General features: G+C 41.1%; 1 protein-coding gene across 1 annotated transcript in view; it reads right to left on the reverse strand.

The window, feature by feature from the left end:
- The window catches only part of KCNH5 (potassium voltage-gated channel subfamily H member 5), a 152,701-nt gene that overhangs the window by 112,522 nt on the left and 15,563 nt on the right, over positions 1–24,616 (reverse strand). The window contains exons 3-5 of the mRNA XM_068682495.1: positions 22,010–22,116; positions 18,109–18,237; positions 3,476–3,591 (exon numbers count right to left, since the gene is read on the reverse strand). Coding sequence (XP_068538596.1) covers positions 3,476–3,591; positions 18,109–18,237; positions 22,010–22,116 — 352 coding nt within the window. The remainder of the gene's footprint in view (positions 1–3,475; positions 3,592–18,108; positions 18,238–22,009; positions 22,117–24,616) is intronic.

The following is a 24,616-nucleotide window of genomic DNA, read 5'->3' on the forward strand; positions in this document are numbered from 1 at the left end:
GTTGTGGGTACTGCTGCACTGTCTCATGCCCTGCAGTTATGAACATGAATATTCATTCACATTTGGAAGTTTTACAAGGTTAATTTCATGCTCGATCCCCATGTTTAACTGTTGTTTAGCCAAAGCAATACCTATCAAACCAGTCTTCAGCCTTGCTGGCTGACCTCCTTCTAAAAACGAAGTATTACGTGCACAACTTCTGCCCTAACTCCTTGGCAATACCATGCTTCCTTTCCATTTACTTCAAAATGCTGTTGCCCTTACAAGCTCAGTATCACCAGTGGGTTCTCTTTTTTTCCTTTTAATTACTTTTTTTTTTTTTTTTTTTTTTTGCATATGACTGTAATCTCCTGCACACGCACTTTTGTAAAATGTGGAACTGGAAATGCTGCAAAGGAACCAAGCCAAATTCATTCAAGACATTCTTCCCAGCCAATCTAATTACCTCTTATCTCCGTCCACCACAAGAAACAAAAGCACAAAGGAACACACAGCACGGTAATATATTGCACTGACAACTGAAAGATTCATGTGCATTTTCAAACTAATAACACCTTTAAAATTTGGGGATTGAAGTACATAGAGAATAAAATAACTAATTTCAACAACTTTAAAACTCATTTCAGCCCTATGATTGCCCCATACTGAAGCTGATGCACCATATTTGCAGTACAGTTAGATTGTAAAGAGCAACCCTTTACATGCAAAGACAAACAAAAGCAGAATGCTTGCTCAATGAAGAGGAGTGAATGGCTGAATAAATAGCACAACAACTAAGAATACGAACTGAAGGATCACAGATATAGATTCTCCCTTAATTCTTTACAGTCTTATTTTTAAGATGAGAAAGCTGTTACTGAGATCAGACAGTAAAAGTCTGGCTCTACTGGAAGTCGAAGTCAGAAATCACCAAGGGACAACAATTCTGTTATTCAGAAATCACCAAGGGACAACAAAAGCAGCTTCTCTCACTCACTCCATGCTGAAGGATGTGGTTCCCACTATGTCTCCTCTCGCTTAGTGTCATTCTGTAACCTGATGTAACACAAACCTGCTTGTGCCTACCTGTTCCCATCCTCCCTAATGTCAGATTTAACAATCACATGCTGTAAGGAAAATGAGTTAAGCTGATACAATGAAAAATTAACTCATCCTTACATTAGTTAGCCATTTGTTTTCTATAGAATCGGTTGAGTTGAAGGTCAGAAAGCCACTCAACACAATACCTGAGAAGCAGTGAAAGCTCAACAGAAACCTCCAGGAGACCATGGCTGTCCCCTCCAGGTGTTCCTTCCCCAGTGCCCGGGACAATACCCACATACAGCATTCCTGTAACTACCCAAGAGGCAAGGTTCAAATGGCCATTGTGGCACACTGAACTTGCTCATGGATCAACATGTCCTTCCCAGAATAAAAAAAAATGCCCAAAACATTTGTTTCCTTTTCACAGTGGTCTCCTTTGTGCAAGCCCATGAAACTTCTTCCAATGCCAAAATTATCCTCTGCATTTAACACACCATTTTGATTTTGAGACATAATCTGGTGAATATCTCCACTCATCTCTTCTTTTTGCACTCATCTGTGAACAAGACAGTTCTACACCTCACTGGCATGATACACCAGGACAGGATCTTCCATTCTTGGTATCTCCAGGTCTACTTTTTCCCTGTCCTGTTCACTGGGGCAGGAGCTAGAAACAGCCTCACAATAGCTGGAGTAGTAAGTTTCTTAGGGCTCAAGCCGAATGCGATGAACATATGCTTGATAGTTCCCTACGCCTCTGGTGGTGAAGTGCTGAGACGATCCCATGGTACTGTAAAGGCATAATTATTATTCTTAACATAATATCATGCTGAGTTTGACATGGTGTGTGGGTGGCAAATGGCTGTGGAGACCACTGAACTATAATGATTATTTCTTTCATGCTGCATGAATTTTTAATTTTAAACCACTAAAGAATACACAATATCTTGTTAGTCAGCTGCATTCGTCACAGACCCTCTGAATTACTCTTGTATACAACTAACAGGCATGGCTAACAGTGGGTAAGTCTGGTAAAGCCGAGTGGTTTGTTCTGGCAGGGATGAGCTGGGATGAAAATGCTCCTCCTCAGACACAGGAGCATGGAAAATGGGCCTGGATGGAAATGGCACATGACCACCTCAGAAATGCACCCTACTCTGAATTCCTGACAGCACTTTGTCTCTGAAGCACTTTGCAGCTGTAAACGACTTGTAAGAGAGGAGATTGCATGCTCCCCAAAGAATCTGTCCCCAGCTACAACCTTATACTTCATCTGAGTTTGTCCTGCAGCCCAACCCACATCTTCCTTGCAGTGACTGAATTTCACTAGTTTTTTCCTCTAGCTACAGAGGAGATGGCGAACAATTTCCTTCCTCCTTCTGTGCAGCTGCTTTAGATATGATTGAATATTGCTGCCTGATCTTCTCCAGTCTTCTCTTCTCTAGACTAAACCATTAACAGATTTAACTGGATTTACAGAACACTGAAATGCCATGAATCAGAAAAGCAAGAAGTGAGAGTAATTCAACAGTCAGCGAAGCTACTGGTATGGGATAATTCATGGAAAATGTCACAGTGCCAACACATGAAAACTGCAAGCTTCCATTCTGATTTCATTTTAAGTGGAGCTTATATTATAGATTGCCACTAAAACAAGAAAGGAAACAAAACAACAACAAAAACATTTAAAACTGCTGCCAGTTCTCAGCATCAGACTCAGGACAAGCTCTCTGGCACAAGGTAGCTAGGGTTGTCGTTTCTAGGAGCCTGTGTATACTGACCATATACTTTTGACCCATATATTATTCATTACCCATGGACATGAAGATGAAAGCAGTACCTCTGTTTCATCAGTTAACCTGAAGGCATTCACTTGTTGCACCATCTGCACTGTTAAGGAGATGTTTGCAACCTGCCAAAGAGTTTATTCCATCAGTTCTGAAGAAGAAAATGATGAGCAAAACACTTCAGGAATGACTTTTGCAAGGAAGTGGAGGTTAAGGTCTTTGTGTAGTCATTGTGCCTGTACAGCCCCAGGGACCCAGGCAGGGACACTTCTAAAGAAGAGCACCTGGCTTCTCAAAAAACCCATCCATGATCTCAGCAACCATCCACAGGGCTCAGAACATCGAGCCTGGTTCCAGGTCTCTATGAGATAGCAGGTAGAGGAGCAAACCAGGCACCCCAAGTTAAGCAGCAATGACAAAACTGAGACTTGCATGCAGAAATGGGGCCATGTGACTGTTTCCATGACTGAAAGAGCATGGCCTGTCCTGGAAACATGTTTTTGGCACACAGTGCTTATTAAGAAAGAGCTAAGGAGAGGTTGAAAAAGTCAGAGAATAGGCAACATGTCACCCTAAAAATAATATTTATTGATGTGAAGGTTGGTGTGTGTGTCCCCCCCATATCTATTTGTGCCTTACCAAGGGCTGGTGGCTGTCCCACTTACCTCGGCCAGGCGGGAGTGCTTGTGCACCACCTCGGCTTTGTTCATCGGCGTCAGCTGCTGCAGGACGCTCCGGCTGTTCGTCAGGGCCCGCGTCAGCCGCGCAAACTTCGTCCAACCTGTAGGGAAGGAGGAAACCGCATCAGAAGCACTTACGGCCCATTCACCGCCAGTATATCTCTTTCGTGTTCACTGGTATTAAGTCTCAGGCTTGAGTCGCTTCTCCAAATTACTGCACAGAACAAGTTCTGGCTCCAGGCTCAAAGGTGTTGCAATAGAGGAAAAATACCACTGCTTTAAGGCAACCAGCAGCAAATCGGAGTAACATCAAAATGCTCTGGCTTGTCCTTTCTTCTGGCTTTGGGAGACATTGTGTTAGAGGATCACATTGCGCTTTCAGCCTCCTGGGGAGATACTCTGATGCTAAAAAGTAATTCTGAACCGCTGAAGTTAACACAAAGGCTTCCCGTGTCTACAAACCCTCCTGAAGTGAAATCCTGGCCAGCTACAGAAAGGCTCTGGCTGATTCAGCACTGCTGGAGCAGGCCCGAAAGTCAGATCCTTAAGTTTTTACTGCTCCTTGCTCTAACCACAATTCAGGGAAATAGAAACTAAAAAATAAAAATAAAAAAAGAAAAATCAGCAAAACACATCGACAACCATGTTTCAAACTAAAATAATTGGAAGACTTTACAGACAGATTAAGCACTGGATTTTAAATGGCATTAAGCAATACATTTAGCTGTTAAACTAATGACCGACAGCTGCCCACATGGTAGATTGAGACCCACACTCTTGGCCAGCCCTGGGGAATGCTTCTTTGCTGCATTCAGAAAGGAGCAGTCGGGATTTTGATGGTGACAGCAGTGCAGAGCTGGGAACGTGACATTAAGCCACTGCTTTTGGAACAATGCCCATAGGTGACAGCTGGTACGGCTGCGTCATGGGATGAGGTAGAGCAGAGGTAGCAAAGAAAAAAAAGAAGCAGTGAGGGTATTCACTGGGGTAGCACCGCAAAGGAAGAGAATTAAAAATTCAAATGTTTGCAGGAAAGAAACACCTCCACTTGAGCACTGAAGTAGATTTGACTTCACGTCTTTAATTCTTGTTGTAACATAACTTTGTTTTATCGTGGCACTGCCCGCAATCCCACCTGCTCAATGTTCAGTTCAGCCAGGTATAGACTGCTGTTTTACTATAGAGGTGTGCGTAAAATATCAAACGAGTCATGGACAGGAAATGTGTTCAGGTGCAGGTTATATTTTTACCTAACTTGAACACTGAAAAGGTGAAAAAATAGAATGAATGTCACATCTGAGAAAGGAAACGCAACATTTCTACGTTAGCTCGGTTTATTTTTAAATACACGTTATCTGATAGGAGTTGGGGACTTGAAAAGCTAAAGGAAGCCCTGAGGCAGATAAAACAAAGAGCAAAGACCAGTCCAGGCAATAAAACTTCAAGAAAAAAAAAATCACTTACCGCTTGACCTGGCAATACACCACTTATATATCACATTCACCCAAATGTAAATCCATTGTTCATCATTTAGCAATCAGAACGGATCTCAATATCCCAATACACTACCAGCACAGCACAAACCACGTGTGCCTGGTTATTTATGTATGACCTCAAAAATACACATAAAAATGCACTGCAAAAAGATAAAATATAGAAGCGTTTTTATTAACTTTTCAAATCTAAACCTTAAATGGGAACTTCAGCTTTGTCTCATCCATCTCAAGCTTACAGGAATATTCAATTAGGAATATGCACTTTCTGTATTAAATGATATCAAGAGACTACAGTGATCCAAGTAGGAACTATTAACTTCTAGACATTTTTTCCTAGTTATCTATAAAGCCACATAAGGGTGAAGTTCCAAACGCTTTCAGCATCCTGAAAAAAAGAGTACCCAGAAAAAAAAAGAGAAACTCTCCTCCAGAAAGCACTCATCCACCTCCAAACCCTGGGCAGGTGCCTCAACACACAGCATCCTCTTCCCCTAGAAAGAGGCTTCTCTGGGGTCCGTGGGGGTGATTAAGGCCAGTCTCTGAGCTTCTGTTTGTCACTCTGCACCACACAGCTGATATGAGAAGGATGGAAAGGCACTCAGCAAAGCCAAAACCACCACAGCCAAGATGTTGGAGTCAGTCCCAAACACCCTTCTTTGTCACATCAAATTCACTCTTCTGACCTTCCTGATGGCAGACAGCTAATGAGGTTTACTTTATTTTCTGAGGTTAGGGTATTGATCAATGCAGTGATTAGATGAGGATTAGAAGAGTCTGGGGCTGGCAATGATAGGAGATGATCCTTCTTACTGTCTTGCTTCCCTTTCCCATGGCACTTTAAAGGCTTAGAGATTTCATTCATAAAAACATGGATGTTTAAAATGCTTCTCCTGTTATATTAGCAAAAATAGTAAGAAAGCCCTTGTCATCATCTTAGGTAAGAATACCTTTCTGACATTTACCACAAGCATAGAAATCCAGGGAAAGTTGCGACAGATGTTGAAGACACAACATGTTGAAGAAGCAATGTAAGGCGGGCAGCACACAACAGTGACCCGTCTGCTGTAAAAATAAAAAGTAAGGGTGAACTGTGACTTTTTCAAATACTTCTTTTCCACCTTGGTGAGATCACACGAAAGAAGAGAGCCACATAATTTAGCATTCAGGTTTATCACTCCGGTTATTCGGCCTGACCTGTTCTTTTAAGGGCACAAACTATTTCATTGTGTCCTTGCTCCACCAAGAGCAAAGCTTTGCATTGAACTAGCTCACACCTTTCACAAAAACCCTTGCAGCCTCATTTAGAGGCTTCACATTTTTACATTTCTTTCTGTCCCATGAAGGCCGTGATACTGGAAATTGTAAGTGCATAATACATTAACATTACTTTTTTTTTTCCGTTAAAAAAAAAAGGGCCTTTGTCCTTCAGCACAAAGTCCATCATTATTCTACCCTATCTAACCAATTCATCTGCAATAGTGTGAAAAAGTACCAAGTTCTTTTGTTTCCTATTTACAACCCAACAGATAAACAAAGCAACAGCAAGATGCTAGGGTATGAGTGGGAAGGTGAAAATGTATACAGGCTGCCTTGTGTCTGAAATAATTCGTAGAGGGTACATTTCTGCATTCCTTGACCTTGTTATAGACTTGCTAAAATCAGAATTATATTTAAAACCGATTTGTATGTTTAAATAGACTAGGCAAAATTTGCACTACTGCCTAATGCTGTCAATGTTTCTTCAAATGATTCCTTCCTTTCTTTTTCTCTATAAATTCTTAAAATGACTGATAATTCTATCATGTGTAATAGTGACCTCCTGTCCTCACAGGTATTTTCAGTCTGGAAGGAGTAAAGGAATGGCACAAACAGCAGGTGCAAGATGGAAGAAAACCTACTCGCAACAAAAAGCAACACTTCTGATGCTCTCTTCAGCTCATCTGCACTGTGTCTTTCTTCTGTGGTTCCACTTGAAAAATAGTACCCTCAACTTGCACTGTCACTCTCAAATTCTCAGGAACAAAGGCAACATGGCACCAGATCCCACCAGCAGCTGCTTTCAAAGAAGCCAAACTGGGTATTTCAGAGGAAGATGTGAACTACCAAGATGGTAAATGCTGGAATAATGTATACAAAAAATGATTGTTTCCCCTGATTCTCTTTGATTAATTGACAAAAACAGAACTTTTATTCCTGCTTTTAAGAAACCTCATGATCTCCATTCATTCCTATGATTCAAAACAAAGGTCAGTTCTTAAATGGAAACCTACCAAAATAATTTCACCAGTCCTACCCGTTACTAACATTGAAATTCTTGCATTCTCAAGAATGCAAAGATTCAGGTTTAACAATTCTATACAGTTATTAAAACAGGACATGAGCAAGACAAGCATGCTGATAAACAAGAACTAAACTAGTCTCTGCCTTTGCACTGCTGTAGTGTTGCTCTTCCAAGCATGTAACTTTCTTTCCTCCTCCCTGGTTTTAGTCACAATTCAATGCTTTACATCAGCAAAATATTCTCCATGTCTTTTGCTCTAATTAGGACCGCTAATTTGACAGTCCTCTGAGTGTGGAGCTAAATACAGCAGGGATGGTTTGTTGTTGTCCCTCAGATAACGGCTGAGCCAAAGGTTTCTCAGAAGGAAAAAAAAAAGAACATTTTTTTAATTGGTATTTCTTTTTAACCTTAGCTACTATGACAGAAACTGACACTGCTAATACTGTGCCAGGATGCTTGAGGGAGAGCAGGACCACACGAGGGGGTAGGCAATAGTCAAGCAAGGCAGAGAACCCAAGCACCTCCTGGCCTTGGAGGGTGAAAAGCTTTCCAGACAGGTCCAGGATGCTCACTTGGCCACTCATGTCCATAGATGCATACACTACTTCAGAACTGATGTAGAGACTAAGTGGGAAACAGTATTTCAGGCCTTCTTGTTAATAACCCCGTAAGCAAGGATGATACCTTGGAGAGAGGTAATGGAAGGTTACCACCTTAGAACTTGAGCCCATGGCTCTTCCAGAGTTGGAAACTCCAAACTATCTTAACTGAAACTTCTTACTTATTATAGCATGTGCCATTCCATCAGCTACTACTCCAACAAGAGTAGTATTATGCTTACACATCTTTCTTCCTGAGATCCTGAATCAAACTTTTTTTTTTTTTTTTAATTATTATTTTGGACAGCTGGGATGGGAACAGCTCCGTGGCAGCTGCTCTACTACACATCTATACTCACTGCTTAATCTGCATTCAGGGACATTCTGTGAACTGCACCCTTGCACTGCCGTAGGGACCTCTATTCCTGCCCTTTTGGTCACCAATCTTCTTCCCATTAGCAGACCACACAGATGCATCCAGTATACAAATATTCTCCTCCATCTGCAACACCTGCTCCTCTTTTCTGCTGCCTTCTCTGAGACAGAAGAAACATCATCCAGGTTGAAGATGCTGTTGCAACATATAGCAAAGCAAAAAAAAGGACCGGGATAAAAGCTGTCCAAAGAGAGCACAATAAGGGAGGCTTCCCATTCTCCTTTCAAACAACATGCCTCCTGAGAGAAGCACCAGCCTTCCTTTTAGACATTTCTTCAGAAGTGATGGGATACAATCACCATTTCCTAATGGCTATCCGGAGACCAAACCTTTAAATCCCTGATTCCTCCCAAGGCCACAAAGCAGGCAGAGAATTGCCTACATCCTGCCGCAAACTGTGAGCCACTTGCCTGCCAGCACACCCCAAGGAATAGCTCCTGGTTCCCGTCACACATGGACACTCCTATCAAGGGGCTGGACAAAGCTCAGACAGGTCCCTCCACCAGGGTGGGATCCCCTTGCAGGAGAGAGCTAAGGAGCAAAGATGGATTTGTCTCTCCTGCCCCACTAGTGGTTAAACCACCAGCGAGTTTGTGGAGTCTCCTTCTTTGGATATATTCAAAACCCACCTGGATGCCATCCTGTGTAGCATGCTCTAGGTGACCCTGCTCAAGCATGGGGGTTGGACTGGGTGATCTCTGGAGATCCCTTCCAACCTCAACCATGCCGTGATTCTGCTCAGATCTCAGCAACCAATAGGCTTACCCACTGCCTTCAAAGATGACAGCAAGTATTTACAAATATAAGTATCTGCAAGTGAGAAAGCCCTTCCAATTCTCCTCCTAGTTTAATTACAAGTCAACAATTTGCAATATGTGACTGGATTTGTGTACAGGTCCAAATATTGGTTCAGCCACCCATCTCAGATGCACGGAAAAAATATATAATCTCTAGTTCATAAATTGCATTATGTTATTTTAAAACTAAATTTGTACATTGGAGATTATTAAAACTAAAAATTTCAAGGGAATATGTTAACGTTGTCTATTGTGCACTTGCTCTGAAAAATCTAGACATGACTATTTTCCCCTAATAAAACATTAGCGTAGCTATACTGGGTTGCAATTAACCTTTTTGTCAAGGTTTGTCTGATCTTAAAAGGAACAGAAATAATGAAGGCTTTTAAATCAGTGTTTCAGGAAAATACTCAATATTTTAGACTTCAGTGAAAACACCTGCGTTAACAATGATATTCTGCGTTTAAAAAAAAAAAAAAGTGTAACACTCATGTAGATTTCTGCCTGCAGGAGTGTATGTAACACCTCCAGACCATGGAAAGGTCATTCTTCTCTTGCTGTGGAGCATGAAACAGTTAACAAAGAATGTTTAAATAATACATACGCTATGCCTTACCCACAAAGCAAAGAGCGAGCATTGCTGTTAGGCAATCTGGATGTCAATTGATAATATTGATCGTCCTTGTACATCAATAGTTAGCATCTACAAATCCCAACTATTTATAGACATTCAGACTGTAAGATCACAGCAATGGCTGTATGTCTGCTCCTTATTGAAGGTAAAATGTGGCTGGGAGAGCTCATTCTCTCTTCAGAAAACTTAATCATCCTGCTGTTGCTTTGCTAGAGACAGAGGGATAAATGGGATTCCTGAATAAATAGCATAATAGTGAAACAAACCTAAATCACTCCCATGATACAGTAAAACTATTCATGAACTGAAGAACCACACTACCCATGCAAATGTAATTCAAAATACTAGGATAAATTTCCCTACTTGAAATTCTGCGCCTTCCATTGTCTGCCATTTCACTGCACTCTTGGGATAATTTTCACACCTGACCTCTGTTCTCGCTCAATTTTGCACTCCCGGTTAGCATCCACCCACCGCAACTACTGGGGAGCTCAAAATGGATGAATTGCCACCAGGTAATCTTGTGCATATCACTTCAGCTTTCTGAGCTTGTTTCCTCTCCATAAAATTGAGATAATGCTAATGACCTACTTTGCAAGCCATTTTGAGATCTACGGAGGAGAATTGGTAAGATTTATAAACCACTAAGCTACATTTAGTACACAATGTATTTTTAAATTTAATTCTGACATAGCTATAAATTCACAGTGCACAACTACTTAAATTTCATGTTTCTGCAACTAAAACTAAACTTTTTACATATACACATAGGGCCACCAGGGACTTATTTCCCATAACTACATAAAAACAAATGTAATTTTAGGAAAAAAAGTCTGAATACTGTAAATGTCAGTTATCTGGCTTTTAGGAGTTCATCAGATAGCAAAATGACACCATTCAATGGTCAAGGAAAAGGACTACACCAGACAAAGGCTCAGGGTCAAAAGGAAGGCAGCGGCTAGAAATGGAAAGGCAACATACAGTAATACACACAGTGATAGGGAGAAAGAGGGAACAATTAAGTACGTGCATGAGAAATTATGGCTTACGAAATGGACATTGAAAGCTCAATACATATGGGAAAAAATCCTTCAATGGCTAGATTTATTACAATAATGATGAAGTTGTTAGAGAACTTCCAGAGTATGACCAAAAGGCTTTCTGCACCCATAAGAAGAAAGGATAGAGAGGATGATCCCGGTGCTACAGGTTGCTTAGCTTGATCTCAGTGCCAGGCAAAATGACAAAAAAGCCAAACCAACTTTAAAAACGTTTAATAAAGAAGAAAATGGAAGGAACATAATGAATGGCTGTCAATATGGAATGATGTAAAATGCCCCGTAATGTATATTTCATTATCTGATAAGAGTATAAATTTTGTCCAGAAAGATGGCCAAACTCCTTAGCAGAACAAGCTGCAGGCCAAATGCAACAGCCAGCCAGAGCCACAGCTCACGGACAATGTATAATGGAGAGGCATGAGCCAGACCAGCTCCACGTACCAGTGCTCCCCTGCTTCAGGCTGGACTGGGCTGCAACACGGACCATTGGCTTGATGATGGCCTCAGGAGTTGATCCCTCCTGCAGCCAAGGAGCTTCCTCCCAACAGCTCCCAGATCCACACGGCCACAGCTCCCATCGTACAGCACCACCTCATCCTCATCCTAGGGCTGCATCTGAATCACCTGAACATGACAGGTTTCCCAAATCCTCTTGTGTGGTAATCATTGCTGAATTGACACTGCACAATACTCTTAACAAAATGCTAAGGCTATGCAGTTCAGTAAATTATGGTTTAAATGGATGAAGGAGATGGTACCTGTGAGGTATCAAGCAAGTTGAGAGTAGTGGAAAGTAACAAAAAAATATTACTGAGAGACTTTCAGACCCCAGTGGGCAGAAAGATTAGAGGTATGTTAAAAAAGTAGTGAGGGGAGTCACACAGGACGATGTGCTTGATTTGATAACTGGGCATGTGCCAATAAAATGTTTTCTATGAAAATTAGATATGTAAGTGAAAGCAATGCAAACCATATCTACATCATGGGAGGGGGAAAATTTCCAAGCAAGAGCAGTTCCGAGAAGGATCTATAAGTCTTAGATGAGCAATCCAACATGTGGTTTGCTCTGGCAAAAAGTCACCTACTCCTGAGATATTCAATAGTCAGAGGTAGGCTTGGAGAAGCTAAGCAACAGACAGCATTGACAAATAAGCTCTGAACCCACCTAGCTACAATACCAGTTGTAGAAATGTGTATTTGGGACCCAGTGGGCTGAAATCCATGCCACCATGGATTCATCCCTACTGCTGCTAATGAGATGGATTAAAGTGCAGCTGAAATGTTGGTATCTGCCATCACCAGACAGCCACATTCAGGCTAGACAGAGCTTTAACGAGCTCAGCTCATTTACTTTATCAAAAGGAGGTTGAGTGATGGTTTGATTACATCCGTAAGTGCCTTAACAGGACTTTTTTTTTTTAGTACAGTGGAAAAAATGTGTAAGAAGATGCCAGTTCAAGAAGCTGAAGCCAGGTTAATTTAAATCTGATACTTTCTTTAAAGCCATAAAGTGTAATGAAAAATTGAGAAGAATATGAAGGGATATGGAAGATTCTCAGTCTCTGTTCAAACTTCTAAATAAGTACTGGCTGTTGGTCTTGACAGATTGGTTTAGTTAAATACAAGTTTGTGGGTTCAACAGAGGAGTAGCTTAGAGAAAAGTAATGGCCTGTGATATACAGACTAGAGTTAAACTCCCTAACTTTACTGTATTTATCGTTATTATTTTATATACAGCTTATGAGTGTTCAGTTTTCTACATAAAAAGTGTATCCATCTACAAACAGTTACTGCTTTAAAGATCACATTCCAGTTTAATTCAATCTCTCAGAAGGTTAGATTTGATTTTAGTGGATTATTTTTTTATTGCACATTAAACTCTAGAAATTTACAGACACTTCATATGTTTTCTGGGTTGCTGATGGAGCACACAGGCCTCAAAAGGCAATACCAGATTCAGAAAAGTACTTGATTTCTGGGAAGAAAACTAAGCAGTACTGGATGTGGAAATCTGCTGTTCTTCATCACAGCAGGTCTCTGACAGTGGCATGCAAGAACAGGGGGCAGAAGTAAATCCTGAGTGCATCACAAGTAGGAGTGAATGCAAAATTGTTAAACTCTAAAAATCTGTGACTTCTCAACTTTTGCACTGTCTGCTAAGATTGCCACTGACATGTCACCAAAGGCAATAATGGGGATGCCTGTCCCACACAAACAGGAACAAGGACACCTCAGGAGGTCTTCCTGCTTACTAGCAGGCTGTGTCCTTCTGAAATGGATGGTTTCAAACACCAAGAGACTGTATCATAGCACCACTCCCCTGAGTTATCTACTCTTCCCACCACAAGCCTGCTCTTGATCAGAGCAATGGGAAGCAGCACCAGAACAAAGCTGCAACCATGTCTCTGTAGCACCAAACCCCTTGTTATTACAGCCATGGGGAAGTGCAATGAAAACATGGGAAGGATATCCAAATTGTGACCTATTAAATTACTGTTACGGATTACTGTCAAGGCAATGTATTCAACAGGGTACACTGTGCTTCAGCTAAAGGTAGAAACCTCATTTTCATGCTCTAATCCCTCCACCCACTTCTTCTATTATCACCAGGATTGATACCCCCTCAAGGAAAAAAGTTCCCATGTGCAACTAGTTATATATGCTTAATAACTTGCACTTATTAAAGATAAAAAGGATCAGAATTATAGGCTTAGCAAGGATTAGCAAGCATAAGTGCGTATTTCTGCAACTACCACACTTTTTATAGCCCTGTCACACTCCAAGATAGAGTTGTATCATTATATAGAGTTATATAACCATAAAGAGTTATATCACTGGAAGCAGTACAGCATTGTCCCAGACAGTCTTGATTATCAAAGTCTGGCTGTACCAAGTGAAGAAAAACCTTTAGGATACTGCTGTGCTGTCTCCTGGTCCCATCTGTTAACAGCACACTGTCCTGAGTTGTAGAAACCTCAATAGCACATCGTTGCATCCTAATCCAGTCTGCCACCAGTATTCACAGGAACTTCCCAACCACTTCCAGCTGCAGAAAAGTCTGGTATTTCATCCCAAAGAGACTCCAGACAACCAGTGAGAATCCCAGGCAAATAAACTTTCAAGTTTACCTGGAGGCCAGATTTTTTCTTCACTGGTGATAACAAAGGAAATAAAACCATTGTATAACTGGGTTCTGTTTCACTATTATCCCAAAAATGCCAGTCTTTTTTCCATCCTTAAGCTTGCAGTTTAGTATAATCTACAGCACTCTTGGCTTCAAATGGTGTTAAAATTTTAAGTGGCCCAGTTTGCCCTCCTAATAGTTAGGGCCCAGAAAAGCGGCTTCATTTCTTTTCTGACAAATAAACATAAGATTATTACCACTGTGTGTCTTTGGAGGGACTGAATGCCTCCAGATGCTTTGAGACAGAATAAAAGCACAGCGAGCTGATAAAAGCATCCAACTGTGACCCTACAATGGTGCAAACATAAAAGAGAAGATTCTTTGGGCTTTATTCTCTAGAAGAAAATACCTTCATGTGCTTGTAACAGCCTGCTGTGTAAGGCATTCAGGCAGGACACCTGGAGAGCTGGCCCTCCACCACCACAGGTACGACCTGGTACCAAATCCAGGTCAGACAAGTGTTTGTGTTACCAAATAGAAACAGGAAAAGGAAAGAAAGACCGGATAAAACACAGCACAGCTCCTTCAGTGGAAAATAAGGCTTTGTCCCAGTGACCACCAGGTGCAGCCAGCAGCTCCTGCAACACCTCCTGCTCCACCACTGGCTCTCAATTTCTCCTTCCACACCAGGCTGCTAGAAACCATAAAGCAAATCAGCAGAGGGATGTTCTCCCTTCCCTCTGCACCTGCACAACTGTCGGTGGCATCTCCATCGAGGCACACACCAAGCACGTGGCCAATGTCTCCTTCCATTATCATGGCTTTCACTGCTTCTACCCAAGACGCTAGTTTTGCAGACTTGCATGATGAGACACTTTAAAGTACTTTTCCAGTTAAGAGCACTTCTTGGTCACTGTAACTGCTTGTTACAACCAAGCTAGCACATTGCTTGGGTATTTGAGTCTTGTTTGCACTTCTTGTACCTCTCCAGAGCTGTATGCACACTGTTGGCAGGGTGGGGAGAAGAGTCAGGAGGAATCCATGGCACTTAACAGCTCTATATCAATGGGATTAACAGAATAACAAATAAAATTCTCTGTCTTTTACAGCAATACATCATAGGTTTCCTGCACATCACTCAACAATAACAGATACCAGCACAGGTAACAAGAAAACATGTCTGTCAGATCTTCAGTGTCACCCTGCCTATCCCCTCCCTGAACACAAGGTTTTTGTATGATCTCTGACAGTGTATTTTATCTGAGGAGGATAAATATCCCTTTTATCCGTTCTTTCTTTGTAAGCTCCAACAGCCTTCTGGACTAAAACAAAAACACAGCCTCCTGGGTGACCTGGGAAAATTTTTCACCGCTTTTGCTCCCTCCTGATAGCAAAGCCCCCTCCGCCTGCTTTCTGACAGCATTAACGCAGCTGACGGTGAGCACACAGGTAAGCAAACACATCCACCATCTGTCACAGAGCCCCAGCCCTCTCTAGCTCCCCTCGCTCCCACGGGGCCAGTCCCCGTGATGCCAACTAGATTTTTGGTACTGAGCCTCCCAGCAAGCATGTTTCTGAGCCTGTGTTGGGCAAAAATCCCACTCCTCCCTTGCAATGTGCTTTGCAGTAGGATATATATATATATTTATTATAAATATTATATAATATATATAATATAAATATTATTTATTTATTTATTTTTAATGCCCTCTTTTCACACACGTGACAAGCTCCCCAACACTTTTGAGCAGATCTGAGTCCTCTGTGCAAAGCCGGCACAAGATGCCAACACCTTTGCAGCCACCTCAAGTGGGTCCAGCAAACACAACCATTTCATTACAGAAGCCAGGACACACAGACATCCTGCAGCATCACTACACCCATCGTTATGATTTAAATACCAAACCCTCGTACCTCGTAGGAGCATGATATACAGCAGCTTCACAACAAAGCTGCGTACTTTCAAACAGTGCAGAATACATCAGTATGGAGAGATTATTGCATAATGGCATCAATATTTTATTTCTGCTGAATTTTTTATCTCAAATTTACTGCTCCCATAAGTAATACACAGTAACTCATCTACACCATAGTTACTTATGTATTATGTATTGTATGGGCCTGGCAGAATTTCTGAAGAAAAAAATCTTTTTTTTTTCTTTTATAAATAGCCCTTTCAATGACAAATCCCACACTCAACAGCACTATTTTACTGAAATGCCTTTTACAAAAGTTTAAAAATTCTCTCCTAAATTCTAATATATATGTTTACCAATCTCATAATTCAAGAGGCAAGTGGCCTGACAGCTTCTAAGCACATTGTAATGTTATCTGCAAGGACAATGAATTATGCATGTCTCATAGCACTACGTCTGACAAAACACTGCTCTGATCCCAGTGCAGTGGGATCCTGCAGATCCACCCAGTTGAGATGCAGAGAATAATGCAACAGTGCTGTTCTTCCATCCTTGTAGTAAATTGCTGCTAATATTTGGTTATGTGTTTTGTTTTTCCTTACTATATTATCAATATAAAAAACAAACTCAGATTTACACAAAAGAAGAAGGAAAAAATCAGGTCAATGATTTGTAATTATGGAGCTTGCTGAATGTATTGATCAATGTTAATCCATGCTCTAATCAAAGCATCCTGAGGAAATTCTTAAGACTCCAGTCATATGCCTTGAAGAGAGATGTGGCTGTTTTTTTTGGTTTGTTTGTTGTTGTTGTTGTTTTTGGTTTGGTTTGGTTTGTTTTTTTGTTTGTTTGGTGGTGGGTTTTTTTGCTTTAAATATGACTTTGACAGAAGTAAATGCTCCTTAAACACGCGGTCAAACCTCTCTCGGCTGCTGACAACAATATTTTGTGGTGTTCACAGTTAATACTTGGCATTGTAACTAACAGTTCCCTTCACTGCAGGACAGCAGTACATGCATTACTCACTTTGCAGCTGTTGCTCTTTCACATAGGAACATGTATTGTTCCTATAATGGACATCAGGAGGATCCTGCTCCTCCTCAGATGGGTTGAGGGCAAGCTCAGCTCCCCCAGCACATCCCTCCATCCCCAAAGAACTCATCTCCCAGGCTGGGAATCCAAAGGAACATTTGCAGGACACCAGCTGAATTGTAGAGGCAAAGAGGCTTACGGTGGCTGAGAAGGTTCTCCTACATCATGATCTTACAACTTTACAGATAATACTCTGGAGGCAAAAAAAAATCTCATATTTGGTGTCAGCCCAAAGAGAGGCCTTTCATTTTATTTGAGATCTGCCTTTATAAATCTACTTGTCATTTATCCAAGCACATAAGTGTTATCTATATCATCAGAAAGTAGTTTAAATCCTGTTTGCATTCAAATGACACAGGGTTTTACTCTACACAAGATGGCTTAGAGGGCACATTGCTCTCAGTGACAAATCAAGCCTTCTCCAAGCAGGAACGGAAAACAGAACAAGGAATTAATTACCAGAAGGGAACTTCCTGGAGAAGATGCACATGGATCTTCTGCCTTTCTTTGTGGAAACATGCATTATTTTACCCAGAGCAATATACATATGAACCTGACACCAAACATATCCTACAAAGGCAAGGATGCTGCTAGATCTTTTCCCTACAAATTCTCCCTGTGCAGCACAGGTCATCAGGTGATGAGAGCATTGCACACTTCAGCAAACACCACCAGCAGCAGCTGTGAAATACCAGGCAGAACACCCACTGCCATGCAGACATCACTGCTGACCAGCAAGAAGAGACCCAGCTGGGCTGTTCTTTCCCATCTCGTCTCCAAGAAAGAGAAATGGAGTAAAGACCAACACCTCAGCACAAAGGAGCTGAAATTAGTTTTGATAAATAAAAGACACCAGTCCTGCAGAAGAAAGGTCTCCCAATACAACACAGTATTATAATGACTGAAAACCATGCTATTTTTAGCAAATATCAGCTGTAGTGAAGAAGTAGTGATATTACAAAGGAAAACAAAGGCTGGTTGCTCTGGACAAAGTATTGTAAGGGAATATTCCACTCAAAATTCTGTATTTTTTAATCAATAATTTGGAAATGTGGCATCAAAATTCTGACAAAACATTTCCTGATAGCAAGATCACAGCCACAACATCTCCCTGTCGCTGGACTCAGCTTGAATATACGATTCATAATTTACAAAAAAAATATTAGTATATTTCATATTTACCTTTTGTTGAATCATCTTCAATTGGTTGCTTGAACAAAGTGATATCCTTAAAAGTGCACAGGAACAAAACCACTTTTTCATGCTCATTTCTTATAGGAGCAATTTGCATGTAGAACCAAACTGGGGTTCCTGGAGCAGAGAAAAAGGTGACGCTGGAGTGTGGTGCAGCACAACCCTTCCCCAGCCCATACACAGAATATTTCATACATCATATGATACACACATTGTTTAGGATCACGTTGAGGTATTTCTACATGTCCCGGACCTTTAATTTTACCTCCTCAACAGAAAACAACACATTCTTATTTTTTACAGATTCATTAAAACGGAGAAAAGCCACCAAACTGACAAGCTGATAGTCAGAGATAACCAGAGATAACCAGAGTAACCAGAGATAGAACACCCTGAGATAAACGTATGACTCTTCCCCTCTTGCTCTTGGTTTTACCATCATGTCTCACAAACCTGATATCTGCAGGGTAGTCAGGCGAGAAAAAACATAGACTGAGGATATCTTTGAATCCTTCTTCACATAATATGGAGCTATCAAAACCAAAACTGCTAGACTGTACTGTAAAATGCTCCAAATTTGATGTTGCTCTGTTATTTGAGAGGGCCTGAACTAATTCAGACATAAAATTAAAATGGTCTATCTGGACAAATATGGAGATAGGGTTTCCTTTTGTGTTTCAGGTCATACCCTCCATCTCCCCGTTGTCTCAATGAGTGGAGCAAACTTGTAGTGCATTTATCTATACCTGGGTTTTGAACTAAATAGAAAATAATATTCAGATAATACCATTCATCAAACGAACAGCCAGCAAACTGCTTACCGTGTCGGAGTGGTTAGAATGGTTTTGTGGTAAAGCCTCACTGCCCACAGAGGGCTCCTGCAGGTGCTCAGGAGCTAAAAACCGGGCTTTCAACCGAGACGTTGAAACAAGCTGCTTGCCCACTGCTATCCCAGGGCACAGCTGGCCCCTCCAAATCTCCTCTAACGCACCACATCTGGGAGTTGTGCCAGGGATGGATGCCCAGAGGGCAACGAAACCCATTTGGAACAGGGCTACTGTAGGGAAGGTCAAAATCCACAGGGGCTCATGGCAAAACTCAGCACTGCTCTGTTGGGATTAAAGCAGTAACTCACTGAAAGTGAACTGGAGAGGTTGGGGAGACGGGGGACTGCTTTCAGAGGTAATTCCAGAGCCATTATGCTGATCACTTGATTATCTCAACTCCCAGTTGCTAACCCAAGATAAAAGGCTCTTTTCATAACTTCTAAGAAAGAGTGCTGCAGCTCTCAAGAGTGATCCTGTGCTTTCACTTGTACCTGGCAACTCATCAGCACCCTTTGAAAAGCTCCACGAGTAGGCAAAATAACTTGTACAACAGCCCTGATAAAAATCAAAGAGAGAGAGAGGCAAGGTGGATAGTGCTGTAGAAACAGCAACCTGAACGGGGGCTCAAAAGCAGGCAAGGTTTCCTGAGTATTACCCACACATATATGCATGTCTATGTGGGTGCTAAATAGCTGGGTGGGTAGAGCTGAGGACGTATGTGAGGGAATGCAGTAAAGCAGCAGAAATTCGTAGGGAACTTGCAGGTCTGATCCTGAAATTGGCTAACTGGGTTAGAGTGCCAAGGGAGCGTGTGAAGCCAGCAGCCACATGGATGCTGCCTGAGAACAACAGCTCTTAAAAACCATCCCTGTGCCAAAAGGAAGGAGAATGGGAAAGCAGCCTGAAAATCTCAAGATCTCCCTTTGCTGAAAGCATAAAAGAATGACTGAAAAAGAAAAATTTGTGATAAAACAACAACAATACCCACAACCTCTGGAACTACAGTTTGAAGATGTGGGTGGAGGGCTGCTCTGCAAGCACTGCAAGCTCCACGCAGGAGAGAAGCAGCATGTAGGGTGATAAACACAAGCCTTTCTACAGAATAACTCCACATGTTTCACAAGTACGTTCATACCAACAGACACCACTCTTCATTTCCTTATCTGCTCCAATATTCGGCCTGGATGATAAGCATGCAGTTTCTTGAAGAAGCTTCTATCACAAGTACCAGCGTATGACAAATGGAAGCAAACCCAAGGCAAAGCAGCTGCTGAACTGGAGCCAAAAGGTGAGGCTGTCAATGTTAGCAAGAGATGGTAGTGCTGGGCTTCAGGTGATGGAGACGAAAGCTGGCAACATGTTATGGATGGGAATTGGCTCAAGACTGAAAAGAAAAATGAGTACTTTTCCATGAAGTCCTTCTGTAATCCTGTGTATCTTACAGAAAGTACAGGATTGGAGATCTGGGCAAAGGTGAAGATTTTATTAAGGCAACTGCAGCTCAATAAATCTCTGAAACACCATCAAGCTCAAGCAGGCAATCCACAGCCCAAAGCAAAAAAAAAAAAAAAAAAGTAACTGGCTAGTTACAGAACAGTGACAAAGATTTCCTGCTTTCCTCTTCTTAATATTTAAATAAAATGGAAAGGAATTTATTTTAGTACTGGCCCATGCCAAGCATGAGCTACCGGCCCAGTTAAAAAGGGAAGCCAGGGTAGGGAAAATCCCTGAATCTCTGGGATCTTCTGCAACCACATGGACATTGGGGGGTGCTGAGCACCACCACCTGCAAAGATACAGAACAAAAGTCTGTCCCAGGAAGCCTACCCCCTGTGACGGGAGGTGACCTGAACAGGAACAGGGGAGAGAGGCAGGAAATTAGAGAACATCCATGTGCTGAAGGACCAAAAGGAGATGATTTGAAGGGCTATCATGGGCACCTGCAGGAACAGCTGGACTTCAGAGGCACTCTTGCTTCTCTTTTTACTTAGTTTACCAAAATGCTTTGAAGCAGGCAGAACTGGAGAAATCTGAAGACAATTCCTATTGTTTAAGTGCACATAAGGGAAAATTTAGGCTAGAAAGGGGAAGTAGAAATAAAGCATAAGTGCATGAGTACTCTTCCAGAAGCTGAGGTATCCTGGCTGCTCTCTTCAATGTCATGAAGGGTTTATGTGAATTTGCAGTGAAAAGGGGCAGTCAGGCATACTCAGCATCTCCCCCAGCGCTCACCAGTGCTTTCTGCAGGCACACATTGCTGCCACTGGGAGCAACCACTCGCAAATCAGGGTGTGGGTTCTCACCTGCAGACATTTGGGGATGTTTCCTGAGGGGAAATTTCATTCAGAATTTCTTTTCACTTTAGCCAGTCAAGATTCCCTTCAGGAATACAACTCCCCAAAATTATTATTTTTTGGAAGGATGGATTGTGACCTGAGACACCAGGAAACACATACTAGATTTAGCAATCTGTACACCTGTCCTGAAACATAAGATATTTTCTTGATCATTGGTGAGCAAAATACCTTTTTCTTCTCCAAAATTTGCTCCAAAATTTACCCTTATGTCAAACTGAACATCTTAGTCTATTAAATACTTATATAGAGAATCATTAAGGTTGGAAAAAACCTCCAAAATTATCTGGTCCAACCATCCCCCTACCACCAATGTCACCCACTAAACCATGTCCCTAAGCACCACATCCAACATTTCCTTCATCACTCCCAGGAACGATGACTCCAGCACCTCCCTGGGCAACCCGTCCCAATGCCTGACTGCTCTTTCAGGGAAAAAAATTCTCCTAATTTCCAACCTGAAATATATATATATATATATATATATATATATATATATATACACACACACACCTATATACTTATAGTATAGAGTTATAATAATACATGTATATTACATTTAATACATATAGTATAATAAAACACATTATATATAATATGGGATAATACATAATATGTATATACACTATATATAACATTTATAGCATACTATAATATATAATAAATATGCATTATCACTCCCAACATCATAACCTAATATATACATACTGTTTTTCTTGTAGAGGAGAATTTCAAAGCAATTTGACTCGTAGTTGTCGAAAGTCTGTCTGACTTTTTCAATGGTCTTCTTGTCTGTCAGTTCACCATACATAAAACTGAAAAAGAAAAAAAAAAAAACAAACATTTTTCTTTTTGCTAGACAAGCAATAGCTTGTTACAGTCACCTTAGACTGCATAACCATTGGGGATGCTATTCACAGTCATTTACCAAAGTTTAACTATGATTTACACTTCATTTAAATATTCCGAATGTCACAAGGCTGTTATGAAACCTACAATAGTAATAACCATGGCTGCCTTTTTTCTGTAAAGTAGATGTATTTGCTGTCATCTAACGTTTCATTAAGTGCTTTTCTGAACATATCTTTAAGGGCATATTGTTGGAAAAAGAGCTGATATCCTATAAAGCCATTATTGCCACAGCTGCAGGCCATGAGAATATTGCTGTGAAAATGGAGAATATTAAGCAAAACCTTCAAAACCTCCCAAATTTCGTTCAATCCTCCTGAAAAGGCTGTAGAAGGAAGAACAGAACTTGCTACAGGTAAGGGCTGTTGGCTGAATCAATGGATGCAAATCTAATCTTGCCAAGATGCATCTGACACAAGATATTCTGAATCCTTCTTCTCAAAAAGCAATTAGAATTGAGGTAGGATTTAACCACTGAGAACTAGTGACTGGAATTTTCTGAAAAATAACACAGAAAGCAAGTGAGTAAGTTGGCCCACAGTGTCTGCACTACCACCAAATATCACCAAATTCACCCTCATTTTCCTTATTGTATGTCACATTTCTTTGATACCTCGCTGAAAATATGGGAAACGTTAAAACTCTTTTGAAGACTCGTCCCTTTCCAGACAGAGATTACAAAAGTCTAATTTTAACTCCACTATTTGTTGCCGCTTGACCATTTCATCACCTTTGCACTTTTTTCCAGGTCAGACTTTCAGCTGGTGCAAGTGAACCCAACATCCCAACCTTATTTTTGAAAGCCTATGTAAGAAAACAGCCAGGCTTTTCCCGTCATTCTTCCCTGGATTAAAAATAGGTAAAGACTGCCCTGTGCAAATTCCCAATTATAGAACCGAAGGAAAATGGAGCAAGGGATAAAAGCTTTCAGACGCTTGGATGAATACACTTTTAATTGATCAGGCTTCTCCCCCACCCCGTTATCTTTGTTCACTAACAGTTTTGAGCTCCAGCTGAAACCTACAACAGACAACCCTGAGAATATGAAAGAGAAAAAGAAAAGCTATCAGTGCCTCCGTGGTTTAAATCCAGCTTCTCTTTTATCGATCCACAGACCTCCAAAGGTTCAATAAACATTTATTTTACGTCTACTGTTCTGAAAGAAACAATAAAACAGCACAGTGGTTAGTGACTTGGCAAGCATTAAAATACCCAATGAAGGCTGGGCGGTGAATCTTTCCTTTATACAAGTGACCGAGGGAGGTGATGGGGCTGCTCCCAAAATAAGGTGCTGGCCAAGCAGACACAGGCCATGGGACCAGCCACAGTGCTTGCATGCCTCATTGGGCACCTTGCTGCTCATTTTCAAATGGCCTGCACTTCCTTCCCGATAGCCTTTCCTACATTTACATGTGAGCTGACAACAAACATAAGTTTTAATGCTATTTTTTTTTAATCTAACCCTTTTTTAGTGCACTGATGAGGTAAAGCAGACTGCTCAAGTCTGCAAGACAAAATAAGAACTGGTGTTTTAGTTATTCAATTCAACTGAACGCTCTTTTTGTGGTCCTGAGACTTAAAAACAATGCTTCTCTTAGTCCTGAAGGAAAAAATAATTAAAATTTGTTAAAGTGCGTGACTTTACATGGCTTATAATACAGAAAGTCATTAATTAGCATTAAAATGACAAACCATACTCAACAGTGGTTGACGATAGCAGTTAGCTCTGCTGAATGCAATCAATAAGCTTTACGTTTTAAAGTCAGCTTATTAGTGCAGTAAACCTGTAAAACTCAAATCTTGCATTATTTTCACATATAAACAGACATTTTAGAGGCTTGTGGAATGGTACAAATGTTTTTCAGGTGATTTTTACTACCAGGCACCAAAGGGACCCCCACGCCACTCACTGTATAAGTTATATAAGATCTCTGCTTATCACAGGTTTAATTTAATTTAGTCTGTCCTATTTTGTACACATGGAGGGACTCCTACTTCTTCAGTCAATCACTCTGTCTTTTTCTGCCTCATGTTTTTGTTATTTATTGCTTGTCAAGTGCCTTCAGTGCAAACTGTACAAGACATAAATATCAAAACCAGCCTGCTACTGGGGATCTTACTACCTAGAAAATAGACTTATCAAAGAGAAACAAGACTTACTGAAACACACAGAGAAAGGCACAATCTTAGATAATTTCCCCATCCCTGCAACAGACCATTCGTCATTTCAGACGCCTATGCTCCTGCCTCCTTCTGAAAGCACTTCTTGGCACAGAGAAGCCACGTCAAAAGCTTTGCATCGCACTCTCCTGTCCTTCATCAGGATCCAAAAAAGCACCACCACAGAAGCTTCGGGTCTGTGGAATGTGCCTGAGAGATTTTTGTGGCTGTTTGTGAGGCTTTTGC

This window comes from Anas acuta, chromosome 5 (assembly GCF_963932015.1).
Source record: "Anas acuta chromosome 5, bAnaAcu1.1, whole genome shotgun sequence".
NCBI lineage: Eukaryota > Metazoa > Chordata > Aves > Anseriformes > Anatidae > Anas > Anas acuta.